Source organism: Carcharhinus amblyrhynchos, chromosome 11 (genome assembly GCF_965287045.1).
Source record: "Carcharhinus amblyrhynchos chromosome 11, sCarAmb.v2.hapA, whole genome shotgun sequence".
NCBI lineage: Eukaryota > Metazoa > Chordata > Chondrichthyes > Carcharhiniformes > Carcharhinidae > Carcharhinus > Carcharhinus amblyrhynchos.
This window is the reverse complement of record NC_137334.1, coordinates 77,396,820-77,410,343: the sequence shown is the minus strand read 5'-3', so window position 1 is coordinate 77,410,343 and position 13,524 is coordinate 77,396,820. Positions and strand designations below refer to the sequence as shown.

Here is a 13,524-nt window from a genome sequence, read left to right as displayed (position 1 = left end):
GGATCCTTGCAAGACGAGACTTTCATCTCATGTGAGGGTCACTTTGAAACCCTGTTCCCAGGAGAGAAAAGCAGAATCTACCAATCACTACACCGCCTATTTCACTAACATTGACAGCTTGTTTACATGACGCAAAAATAGGTGGGAAGGCAGGTGGTGTCAATGATGCAAATAGTCGACAGAGGGATATGGACAAGTTAAGTGGGTGGGCAAAAACTTGGCAAATGGAATATAAGGTCAGAATATATGAAATTATGCATTTTGGTGGGAAGGATAAAGGAGCTGAATATTATTTAAATGGAGAAAAGCTGTAGAAAGCTCAGAGGGATTTGCATAAATTACAAAAAGCTAGCACGCAAGTTCAACAGGTAATTGGGGAGGCAAATGCAATGTTAGCCTTTATTTCAAAAGAATGGTGTATAAATGTAGGGAATTCTTCCTAAAATAATACAAGTCACTAGTTAGACCACACCTGGAATACTGTGAACAGTATTGGTCCTCTTACCTAAGAAAATATATACTAGCATTGGAGGCAGACAAGGATCACTGGTTTGATCCCAGGTATGGAGAAAAGTCCCATCCTTAGGCGGGACTGGAAAATCCCATCCTCAGTTTGAGCTCAAGAACTCTGCAGTCTTCTACACAGGTCACGTCACTCTGGGGCAAATTGTGCCTAACGAAGCAATGCAAACGAACAGAGACTACCCTGTTCCTCTGTGGTGCTGCATCCATCAATCCATCCCCAGATCAAGCTCTCAAGAATATCGTGCAGGAACCTACCATTTTTACTTCACTGTTGCCAATGATTCCCCCGATTTCTCCCAGATCCTTCAGCAAGATATTCAGTATCTCCGTTGCCCTCTTCTTCTGGTGGTTACTGAGCTCCTGGAGTTGGTTGAATTCTTTCTGAACAACTACTAATGAATTCTGCAAAAACAAATCTAAGGTGAAAGTCTGCAAGTGAAAGAAAATCATTTGTCATTAATGTTTAAAACAACAATTAGCTCTGGCCTTAGATGAAGGATGACTATTATTTTGGTTTACGAAGTTTCTAATTTTCTTTTTTGAGTTCTCTGTCCAAAGACAGTTCGGATCCACAGCGCCATGGTCTTCACAATGGGCAAGTTAAGGAGGCAGGTCCCAAATCCATCCCAGATAGATAGGAGATTGAACCTAATCTGTCAAGACAACTGAGCCAACCAGCCCCACCAACTCCCAGCCACCCCACCGCACCTCCACCGCAACATGCACTTTTACATGAATGTTGTAATCAAGAGCTATGAATAGTGACAATAGAGGCTCCAATTTTACTTTTCATCACCATGGCTGACCAGAAATCTCTAATCACTGGCATATTTTGGAAAGATTTTCAAGCTGATACGCAACCTGCTTTTGCTGTATTACTAATGCATTTTCCTTGGCCTTCAAGTCCTGGAGTAGGACTCGAACCCGGAGCTTCTGGCTCAGGGGTAGGGATGCCAGCCATTGTGCAACAAGTCCTCCATGACCCTAACCCTAACTCCTTAAAAACAAAGAAAAATATTTCATAGAATCGTGAAGTAGTACAACATAGGTGGCCACACATTCTACCCAGTTTGTGCCAGCTCTTCAGGAGCAGAGATAGGCCATTTGGCCCCTCAAGCCTGTTCCGTCATTCATTAAGGACATGGCTGTTTGCGTTTCTAATTCTACAGTCTTATCTACCCTGATGAACTTTAATTCCCTTGCCTAACAGGAATCTAGCTACCTCTGCCTTTAAGGTGGTTGTCTGACCCCTTGACTACTGATTCTCCAATTACGACTGCATTCCTAGGCTTTGCTGCTTTGAGTGCAGTCCCTTTGCCTCCTGGTGCCAGACTCATGACTGTATGCTTTTGAGCATTATCACCCTCGCCAGTATTCCGTGCTGAATATCAGTTTGAGAATGCCATGCACGCAGAGGAATTTCAGCATTGGGAACCTTCCTTTCATTTAAAAGTTGGATTGTATAACTGGCAAAAATTTTCAGAGAATACCCAAGGAAAATTGTCACTTTTGGCAATGGACATCCCCATCCACTGAGACTAGAAAAAGGTTTTCCCTTCTCTCCCTTTCATCTTCCAATCAATCAACAGCAAACCTGCGCCAGTTACCGTTTTCTGTGCTAGTTCGTCAGTCAGCAGCTCATTGGCTTTCGACTTGTCCTCCACTTCTTGGGATTTCTGGTCATAGTTGACAGCCAGCTCCTCCAAGGCCTGAAGCACTTCCTTCACCTCATCCTTCGCAGCTTCGTTTTCCAGTTGCAGCCGGTTCAGTTCCTCTTGGATCTTCTCGTAGTCCCTCCTCGTGGAGGCCAAGAGCTGAAAGTAGCCACACATTTTTCCCATCAGTTTTAAGCCGGACCAACATGGCAATCACGAGCGACTCAAAGCGCTTTACTGAAAGATGAGCGTGTGGTGCAATCCCAGAGACAACTCGCACTTAAATCCACCTCGGGCAAACACGTCCCAACAGTGCTCCATCTGATCTCACTGCATTTGACACACACTCTGCAGACATTAAAACACCTCCCCTCCTCTTGTGCCCATTTCTTTGGCCTTGGTTTAAACAAACGCAGACATTGGTTACTGTCTGTAAGAGCTCACCTCCTCTTGGTCTAGCATTTGCTGCTTTAGATTCTCAGTCAGTTGACTCTGCTGGTTAATTTCTTCATCCTGAACAAAACAAAAATTGGAGGGAAATTCAATGGCTGATTGTGTTATCATCCCAAATTCCTGATTAACAGGGGTTTCCAGGGATGTTTTCCTGTAAACTGCTTTCACGCAACGTATTGCTGTTTTATAGAATAACACTCATAATATGATTGCCCATTCTTTTACCCTTCATTCTTTCATGGGATTCTTTCCAGCAAGGCCAATATTTGTTGCCCCCATTCCAAATTGTCCTCAAACTGAGTGGCTTGCTGGGGTATTTCAGAGGACACTGCTTTGGCTCTGGAGTCACATGTAAGCCAGACCATAAGGATGCAGATACAGATATAGCAGTAGGCTGGAAAATTGGACAGAGACACAGTAGATGGAATTTAGTCCGGACAAATGTGAGGTGATGCATTTTGGTAGATCCAATTCAGGTGGGAGCTATAAAATAAATGGCAGAACCATCAGGAGCACAGACACAAAGAGATCTGGGAGTGCTGATCCTTAAAAGTGGCAGCATAGGTGGAAAAGGTGGTGAAGAAAACATATGGCATGCTTGCCTTCAATGGCTGGGACATTGAGTGTAAAAGTTGACAAACTATGTCAATTATATAAAACATTGGTTAGGCCACATTTGGAATATCGTGTACAATTCTGGTCACCACAGTACCAGAAGAACATGGAGGATTTGTTGCCTGGCATGGAGGGTAATAGCTAAAAGGAGTGATTGAATAAACTGGAATTATTTTCCCTGGGAAGGTGGAGGCTGAGGGGTGACCATTAGAAGTTTATAAAATTATGAGGGACATAGATAAGGTGAACAGTTAGAAACTCTTTTCTAGGGCAGAAATGACAATCACAACGGGGCACGAGTTCAGGGTAAGCGGGGGGGGGGGGGGGGGGGGGGGAGGTTCAGTGGAGATATGGGGGATTGTTTTTTATACAGAGATTGCTGGGGGCCTGGAATGCACTGCCAAGTGAGGTGGTTGAGGCAGACACATTAGTGACATTTAAGACTTATCTGGATAGGCACATGAACAGGCGAGCTATAGAAGGATAGAAGCAGTTGGTCTGAATAGGACAATGTGACTGGTACAGGTTTGGTGGGCCGAAGGGCCAGTTCCTCTGCTTACTATTCTTTGGTCTTTGACGGCAGATTTTCTTCCCAAAAGGACATTAGTGAACCAGATAGGGTTTTTTTTAACGACAAACAATTATAATTAGCACAGTCATTATTACTGAGAGATGCTTTACAACTCCATATTTATTAACTGAACTTAAATCCTGCCAACTGTCATGGTGGGATTTGAACCCATGTTCTCAGGACATTGCCCTGGGCGTCTGGATTGCTAGTCTAGTGACATTACCACTAAGCCATGATCCCTAAATCAACTGAAATAAACAGCAGCAAAAGGAACTTCAGTCAATTGTGTCATACCCTAATATCCTGGCACGATGGCTAGCACTGCTGCCTCACAGCACCAGGTTCTGGGTTCAATTCCAGCCTTGGGTAACTGTGTGGAGTTTGCATGTTCTCCCCATGTCTGCATGGCTTTCCTCCAAGTGCTCCGGTTTCCTCCCACAGTCCAAAAATGTGCAGGTTAGGTGGATTGGCCATGCTAAGCTGTTCTTTAGTGTCCCAAGATGAGTAGTTAAGGCATTTAACAAGGTATATATGTGGGGTTACAAGCATAAGGCCTGTGTAAGATGCTCTGTTGGTGAATTGGTGCAGACTCAATTATCTGAATGCCCTCCTTCTGCACCGTAGGGATTCTATGATCCAATGAATACCGTAAGGGATATGACATTAAAAAATGTTCATATCAGTTTAGCTTTCAACACTATCTAGAAGACAAGTCATTTTATGTTAGACTTGCAACTGCACTAATCAATCAAACACTAATGGCTGCTTAACTTAATTTTAAAGGTCAGCTGCGCTTACAAAGGCCCTGGCTGTAAAAAACAAAAAAAACCTGAAAATGAAGATTGCAATGAGCTCCCCTATCTACCAGTGTAAGCAAAAGGTTGCATTATGGGAGAACACCATATGGACAATGCAGTACTGTTTACACTTTAGGGGAAGCGATGGCCTAGTGGTATCGCTACACTATTAATCTAGAAACTCAGCTAATATTCTGGGGATCGGAGTTCAAATCCGGCCACGGCACAGGGTGGAATTTGAATTCAATAAAAAAAATCTGCAATTAAGAATCTGCTAATGACCAGGAAACTATTGTCAATTGTCGGAAAAACCCATCTGATTCACTAATGTCCTTTCAGGAAGGAAATCTCCCATCCTTACTTGGTCTGGCCTTTATGTGACTCCTGATCCACAGCAATGTGGTTGACTCATAACTGCCTTCGGTCAACTAGGGAAGGGCAATAAATGCTGGCCAGCCAGTTTGACCCATGTCCCACGAATGAATAAACTAAATTATGAGGATCATAAATCATCAGGGTTGTTACACTGTGAAGTAGTGGCCAGCACAAAACTCACAATTAATGAAATCCACAGGGAGTTTGATGGTGAGATCCTATTCTTGCAAGGCTAATGGGATTAACAATATGTGGCAATCTGCAGCTCATGACGTCTATCTTTCTTCATCACAAAATGCTGCGTTCGTTGCACATTAATAGCAGAGTACCTGCTGTTACATCCTAGCAAATTCTGAGCTTTTATTACAACAGACAAGCAAGAGGGAATAAGGTAATAAGGGATTATGTGTAGTTTGGTGAGGTCCATCTGTCACTAAACACAAACCTTGTCATCCAGCTGCTTGTACAAATTGCTGATCTCTTCCTCTAACTTCACCCTCTCCCCCGCTGTGATCTTAGGTGCTGGAGCAACATTGTCAATGGTTGTCTGGTTGTCACATGGCTCCAAGTTCTTTTGGTCTTTGGCATCGATTTGTTCATCTTCAGGCACGGACTCACCTGCAGGAAGAATAAGGACACTGCAAGTTGGAACCAAGGCAACCGGTCTCCATGGCAACACAGCCTGCCCATTAACGTGGAAGAATTTCTCATTTCATGGAGCCACCAACAGGTCAGCAATGAATTGAAAGAAAGGTGAAAACGGGTTTGTTAGACCGGAATAAAAATCATCAAACGTAAAACGCTCCAATGACATTTAAAAAAGGGAAGACTGGATTAATTGTATTCTCGTTACACGTTCGGACGGTTGGCTCGCTGGGAAATAAATGGGTAATTGCTCTATTTCATGTGGAAATGAACATGGTTAATGGACACTGCAGCAAAGTGGATTTAAAGGTCTCTGATGATTTACCGCAGGACTTAAAACCAGCTTTCCCGATAAAGCAAGCAGCTGGTGTGAGGATACAGCTAAGCAATGGCTGCCACATGTAATTTTGTGCTCATCCACTAGATGCGCTCCTGGTACATGGAGCCTGCATCCAATAGCCATACAGTCAGGATACACTGTTAACATTGCAGATTTGCCAACAAAGGTCTAATTGTTGCACTGCTACTCAGTAGCATTTTGAATACTAATAAATCCATTCCCTTTTCTGCTCTATCAATAATCAAAGCTTGCTGTACATTATTGACGCTCCCTTTGTTCCTTGATCAAATCGGCACCTGCTGCTTTCTAGAATTTCTCCAGAAATCCAGAATTTACATCTGACAGCAAAATGTTACAAACCTGCATCATTTAGCTGAGGCTGCTTCAAAGTGGGGGTTAGGACCCTTGGGTGAGTCGCAGGATATTAATGAGTCACTGCTAAATTCTTGTTGCCCTATAAATTGACCCTGATAAACAAAATGTGGGATGTTCTGTGATCCTGTTTAAAATAAAACACAGAATTTTCTGTGATCCTGTTAAAAAAATTGCAGGATTTTCTGTGATCCTGTTAAAAAAGGTGAGATGTTCTATTTATAGTTCAGATTTTGTAAAGAAAGTTTAAAGTTTGTTTATTAGTCACAAGTCTGACATCAACATTATTGATGTAGTTCAGAATAGTTAAGGAAATTAAGTTAAGAGGTTAAGAAAGCCCACCAACGCCTCTACTTTCTCAGAAGACTGAGGAAATTTGGCATGTCAGCTACGACTCTCACCAACTTTTACAGACACACCATAGAAAGCTTCTTTCTGGCTGTATCACAGTTTGGTATGGCTCCTGCTCTGCCCAAGACCGCGGGAAACTACAAAAGATTGTGAATGCAACCCAATCCATCACACAATCCAGCCTCCCATCCACTGACTCTGTCTATACTTCCCGCTGCTTTGGCAAAGCAGCCACCATAATTAAGGGATGACCAAATGAATTGCTGGAAAGAAAGTTTGAAAAACACTGACTTGATCCTTATTAGATAGAGATCAGGGTCTCCTCTGCTGCATGGTTCACACTAAGCCAAAGCTATATTATTTTATAACGACAGGAACTTTATACCATGTAATTTACGATGTAGTAAATAACAAGGGGCATCTTTTCATCGATTAGGAAAAGGTTCGCAAGAAATCCCAGAGGGAAGCCATTTGCTGTCAATCTGTCTCATCCCTTTAAAATTCTAAATGATTCATCTACTCCCTGCAATCCAAATGAGGTCATCAAGTGCTAGGAAGAAGGAATAGTTCAGATGAATATTGGGAAGAATAAAACTGACCGGCACCTCTGACTATGCTTTTGGAGTTGCTAGCCACACTGGTGTCATTCCATTACGAATACTTTGTTTTGAAAGAGGTTTTCATACAGTCATAAAATCTCTACAATGCAGAAGGAGGCCATTTGACCCATCGAGGCTACACCAACCACAATCCCACCCAGGCCCTATTCCCATTACTCCGTGCATTTACCCTAGCTAGTTTCCCTGACACTAAGGGGCAATTTAGCCTAGCCAATCCATTTAACTTGCACATCTTTGGGCTGTGGGAAAAAAAACTGGAGCACCCGAAGGACACCCACACAGGCAAGGAGAGAATGTGCAAACTCCACGTGGACAGTCACCCAAGCCAGGAATCAAACCCTGGTACCTGGCACTGTGAGGCAGCAGTGCTAACCACTGTGCCACCGTGCTGCCCATTTTGAGGCTCCAGTAAAAGTTACACCTGGTTTGTCTTCTGCTTTTGGCATATAAACATGGGTGAGCTTGAAGACTGTGCTTATAATCACTTACTTTCTTACATAAAAACATAGAAGATGGGAGCAGGAGGAGGCCATTTGACCTTTTCAGCCTGCTACACCATTCATTACTATCTTGGCTGATCATCCAACTCAATAGCCTAATCCTGCTTTTTCCCCACAATCTTTGATCCCATTTGCCCCAAGTGCTACATCCAGCTGCCTCTTGAATACATTCAATGTTCTTCATCACAACCTGCTCCATGTCAGCAACAAATCTATTTCTCTCAAGTTCCTTTTGGACTTCAATTTAAAATCCAAATCATCTTGATCCTGAACTGACATTCACCATTCACAGCTTTTGCTATCAGAAGATCCAACCCATTATACTCCTATAACACTATTACCTGCCAAATTGACCATGATCATTTTTCTAATAATATATGCTTCTATTTTCTTATACTCCTCAATCCCAACTCCTCCCTTTGGGAGACGCCTGATTATCACATTAAATGGAAACCAGCAGAAAATGACTGGATTTCTCAATTTTGATTGTTTCTGGATAATGACACATTTGCCTCTTTCTAATGATTTTGGCAGATCTCCCACACATGGGATATCATAGAATCATAAAGTGCAAAAGGAGGCCATTCTGCCCATCAAGTCTGCACCAGCCACAATCCCACCCAGCCCCTAACCCCATGTATTTACCTTAGCAAATCCCCCTGACACTAAGGGGCAATTTAACTTGGCCAATCTATCTAACCTGCACATATTTGGACTGTGGGCAGAAACTGGAGCACCCGGAAGAAACCCACGCAGAACAGGGAAAATGTGCAAACTCCACATAGACAGTGACCCAAGTCGGGAATTGAACTCAGGTCCCTTGAGCTGTGAGGCAGCAATGCTAACGACTGTGCTACCATGCCACCATGGGACGGTGGAAGACTGGGGGAACTCTGGAAATTCACACCCATAGCTTTACCACGTGAATAACCAAAAAGACTGCAAGATAATAACATCTTTCGATATTATTAACCATGACAGCCAAGGCACAAGTCTACCGGGGAAATGCCCATGCATTCTATAGGAATATCTTAGGCCCAACTCAATCTGCAATGTTCAGGTTACGGATTGAGTAAGAGGTTTTTTAACCTCTCACTTCACCCTTCAGTTTATTGTAGGCTAGTTAGGATGTTTGTCCACTTAAGATTATTCTTTTCATTAATAAACCTGATCTTGTATTTAATGCATAAATTAAATTCAAACCTGAATTCAGAAACCTTTGTAATATTTCAAGGTTGGCTACGGCTATTGATATTTATCACCACTTTTCAATAACCAATAAATTGATAATAATAATTTTTCATTTTCATTTGACTCCATAATCATTGGTCCTACTGTCTAACGATCATATTTAATTGCCTTTGAAGTTGAATACTTTTAGAAATGGTGAGAGCTTGGAGGGACCAGGAGGCCTGAGGGTTGAAGGACAAGACTGGGTATTGCCCTCTGGTACCCTGGCAGTCCTAAGGGGGCGTATGAAAGGAGCAATGCCAAGGGAGCACATGAAGGGCGCAGTGTTAAGGGGGCTTTGGCGGGGGCGGAGTAATCATCCTCCATTGGTGGGGTTACCCTAATGCATGGTGAGGATTTTTGGGTGCTCCTTTTTTACCCCACTGGTGGGGGAGGAGAGGGGGGGGGGACCTGATCTTCATGAAGGGGGGGTATTGTCCCTGATTTCCATGAGGAGATCCTGATCTCCATGGGAAAGGCATGTCCATGATGATGGGCGGGGGTGTGGGGGAGTTGGTGGGAAGTTTGGAGGGGGGGGGTTGCTGGCTTAAGGTTAACTTGGAGATTGGGGTGCCTTTTAAAAAGAGTAGAAAGTTTATTTATTAATCACAAGGTTTACATTAACATTTCAATGAAGTTACTGTGAAATTCCCCTAGTTGCCACACTCCAACACCTGTTCGGGTCAAATGCACCTAACCAGTACTTCTTTCAGAACATGGGAGGAAACCGGAGCACCCAGAGGAAACCCACACAGACACGGGGAGAATGTGCAAACTCCACACAGACATGGACCCAAGCTGGGATTCGAACCCTGGCACTGTGAGGCAGCAGTGCTATCGCTCTCAGAGTGCCAGCTTTGCCGGTGTGTTTAAGCCCTGCCCCACCAGTTGGCTGTGAGACCCTCGCCAGCACTCTGAAATTGCAGAATGCTGTTAAATCGGATGAGAAGAAGCAGCTGTGAAGCTGGCGAGTTTGACACGGGCTTTTCTCGCCAGACCCAGCACTCATTGTGCAATATCAGCTCCAAACAAACTCACAGGATCACAGCTTCCCTCCGGTGCAGAAGGAGGCCATTTGGCCCATCGGGTTTTCACCGACTCTCCAACAGAACATCTTACCCTCCGTAACCCCACACATTTAAACCACTAATTCCCCTAACCTGCACATCTTTGATAAATAATAATTCCCCTTTGACACTAAGGGGCAGTTCAGCATTGCCAATCCACTGATCGTGCTTATCTTAGGATTCAAACAGTAATCTTTTTTCAAACTAATCCAAATACAGATGTTTCAAAAATTAAATATTTAAAAGATAGTTTTGTTTCAAATTTGCAACCTGTGATTCTTAAATATTCTAGATGGCGTGTCAGAAAGGCATTGATTTGTTCAGCATGGAGACATTTCCTTGTCAATTGAAGAATAGCTGCAAAAAATTATAGGTGGGATTTTATGGCCTCACTCATCCCCAAAACCTTAAAATCCTGCCCAGGATCAATGGACATTTCCATTGTCTGCCCCCTCCTGGGATGGTAAAATTCCAGCCCCGGGATGGGATTCTCTAGTCCCTTAGGCAGCATGTTTTCAACGGCAGAAGCAGTTTGTCACTGGCCATCAGCGAGACCTTCTATGGAGTTTTGCATGGCTCGTGCGCCCCACCACTGGGGAACCTGCCATTAGCAGGGGATGGATTGCATTTGGCGGGACCAGAAGATCCAGCTGGCGGGGAGAGCTGGAAAATCCCACCCTATGTGCAAGAAACAGTTTTTTCTATCTCCCAAACTCCACAAGCTAAGTGAGGATTATTTTATCACTGGATGTAACTGGGTGAAGTATAGCTTGGGGAAGGAGTTCAATAGCGTACATCAATTTTCACATGTAAAATTACACTGGAACCACAAGGTAATTCAGAATTGAATACCAACTGTACCTTTCACTGGGACAGAGAATTTAATGTACAAGAGGTGTTAAACATCACAGTGAAAGGAGAACTCTGAGTCCTGGTGTCATACAATTCCCCAGATCTCATCAAAAATATCATGTTTCATTTACGGGAACTGTCTTTTTTCTGTGAACTCAAATGAAGAGACGGCAGGGTGTCCATTGGGAGTCATTCAGAGTGGAGTAGGAAGAATCCTAACCCTTAGTCACAGGCCTGCCACTCCAAGTTCTATTAATACGTTCGAACTAGCAAATTAGAAATGATGCCTTGGGGAAACGACAGACCTCCCTGGCGCTTGCACCGGGTTACCAAATCTGCTACAAAGAGTTATTTGGCTCTGGTTCCAACTCACCAGATGTGTTATCTTGGTGCCAACTTGATCCTAAAGACCAGGGCTGGAATTCTCTGGCCGTTCACGCCCAGTGGGATTCTCCAGTCGCTGCCGGCATGGGGTGATGTCAATGGAAATTCCCACTACAGCGGCAGGACCAGAGAATCCCGGCACTAGCAAACAATGTGCCACCTCCCGCCAGCAGGAGGGAAGCTGGAGAATCTTGCCCCCAGGTATTTGATACCAGTTAGACTGGACTTTGATTAATCGCCAGTTCGCAATGTATATCCATTCATCCAATAAGAATCTCATTTCATTACACAGTCAAAGAATTCATTATTATTTCCCGGCAGACAACTAATTTCTATAATTAAGACTTGAAAATTAATTATTAGGAGGGGGATTCATCACTTTGCAAGCTGAATTGCTCATGCAAAAAGAAAATTAAATTGTGATGCAAAAGACCATGGAGTGACATTCATTTTGCATTATCAGCTGAAGTGAAACAAATGGGAAAAATAATTTAATTTCACTTGCTTTGGTAACAGTTTGGCAAGACCGCATTGATAAAAATCCCAATTAGATAATAGGGTCATGCAAAAGTTGCTTGTAACAATCTGTAGCATGACATACTGAGATCATTCAAAGTCTCGACAGCAGGTTTGTCGAACAAAATGTGGTTCATCTTTCAGAAAGAAAACTTTCAGCTTCATACAATCCTAACCTTAATTAACCACACAAAAACTCTTTACCGCAGGGTTAATGCAATCCCATAAGTTTTGTTCATCAAAATTTATTACACAAGGATAAAAGGTCCTAAAGAATTCCAGGCCAATTCTCATTAAGGAATTGAACTGTGTTGGATCCAAGGGAGCTTCAGGATAAGCAAGCTTCACTGGGAGCTGTGTCAGGTATACATGGATGACTGTGGACATTTCAATGTTGTTAGATATCTGTGCGCCCCTTCACAAAAGCACATCAGATTCACTTCCATGCAAGTACTCAGAAGCCAAGAGTTATTTTACTGCTGAAGGGATGGGACTGTCGCTATCCAAGTGACTATCCCCCAAGATCAGCATTTATCGTGCATCTCTATTTGACCTTGAGGATGTGTCGCAAGAACATAAGAGTAAGGAGCAGGAGTGGGCCATTTGGCACCTCAGACCCATTCCTCTATTTAATAAGATCATGGCTGATCTGACTGTGACCTTAACTCCACTTTTCTGCCTGTCCACCCCCCACCCATGATTGGTAGCGAGTCATCTTCTTGACTGGCTACACCCATAGTGCTGCTCGGGAGTGAGTCCCAGGATTTTGACCCAGCGACGGTTAAGGAATAGCAATCTGACCCTAAGCCAATATGATGAGTAGCTTGGAGGGGAGCTTGGATTGTGTTCCCGTGCATCTGCTGTCCTTGTCCTTCTAGGTGTTATGAGGTTTCACACCAGCTTGGAAGGTTCTGTTGAAGGAACGTTGCAGTGCATCCTGCACTGCAGTACAAAGGAAATGATTTGGAATTTTGGATTATACTGCTGGGATCAAGGACATATTTATAAAATAAGATTGCCAAAAGCCAGAAGGCAGTCCTTAAAATAACACATCTCATACACGAATCACCAAATGCATCAAAATTCAGTATTGATTTCACTGGATTATCATAGAATCCTACAGTACAGGAGGAGGCCATTCAGCCCATCATGTCTGTACCAACCATTATCCCACCCAGTCCCTATCCCCATAACCCCATGCATTTACCCTAGCTAGTTCCCCGACACTAGGGGTCAATTTAGCATGGTCAATCAACCTAACCTGCACATCTTTGGACTGGGGGAGGAAACCAGAGTACCCAGAGGAAATCTACGGACATTGGGAGAATGTGCAAGCTCCAGACAGACAGTGACCCAAGCTGGCAATTGAACCCAGGTCCCTAGCGCTGTGCCACCATGCCGCCCCATTATCTGACAACAAGTGCCATTAATGGAAAAATTAAAAGAATCCCATTATTTTGAACTAATTGTACACACAATTATTCTCTTGTTATGGGATTCACTCTGTGATAAAAAGCAAGATAACTAAGTACCATTAGAAAACAATTCTATGGAATCGGTTTTGTTTGAACAATAGGACATTAAAGTTTTAATCATGCATTGCAATATTCCATGGACTGAAGGGGACGTTAAGCAGCAACTTTCAGGAAATTGGTG

General features: G+C 43.3%; 1 protein-coding gene across 1 annotated transcript in view; it reads right to left on the bottom strand.

The window, feature by feature from the left end:
- Positions 1-13,524, bottom strand: part of kif5c (kinesin family member 5C) — a 158,441-nt gene that overhangs the window by 41,664 nt on the left and 103,253 nt on the right. Inside the window, exons 12-15 of the mRNA XM_080199394.1 lie at positions 5,437-5,609; positions 2,625-2,693; positions 2,133-2,339; positions 781-927 (exon numbers count right to left, since the gene is read on the bottom strand). Coding sequence (XP_080055520.1) covers positions 781-927; positions 2,133-2,339; positions 2,625-2,693; positions 5,437-5,609 — 596 coding nt within the window. The remainder of the gene's footprint in view (positions 1-780; positions 928-2,132; positions 2,340-2,624; positions 2,694-5,436; positions 5,610-13,524) is intronic.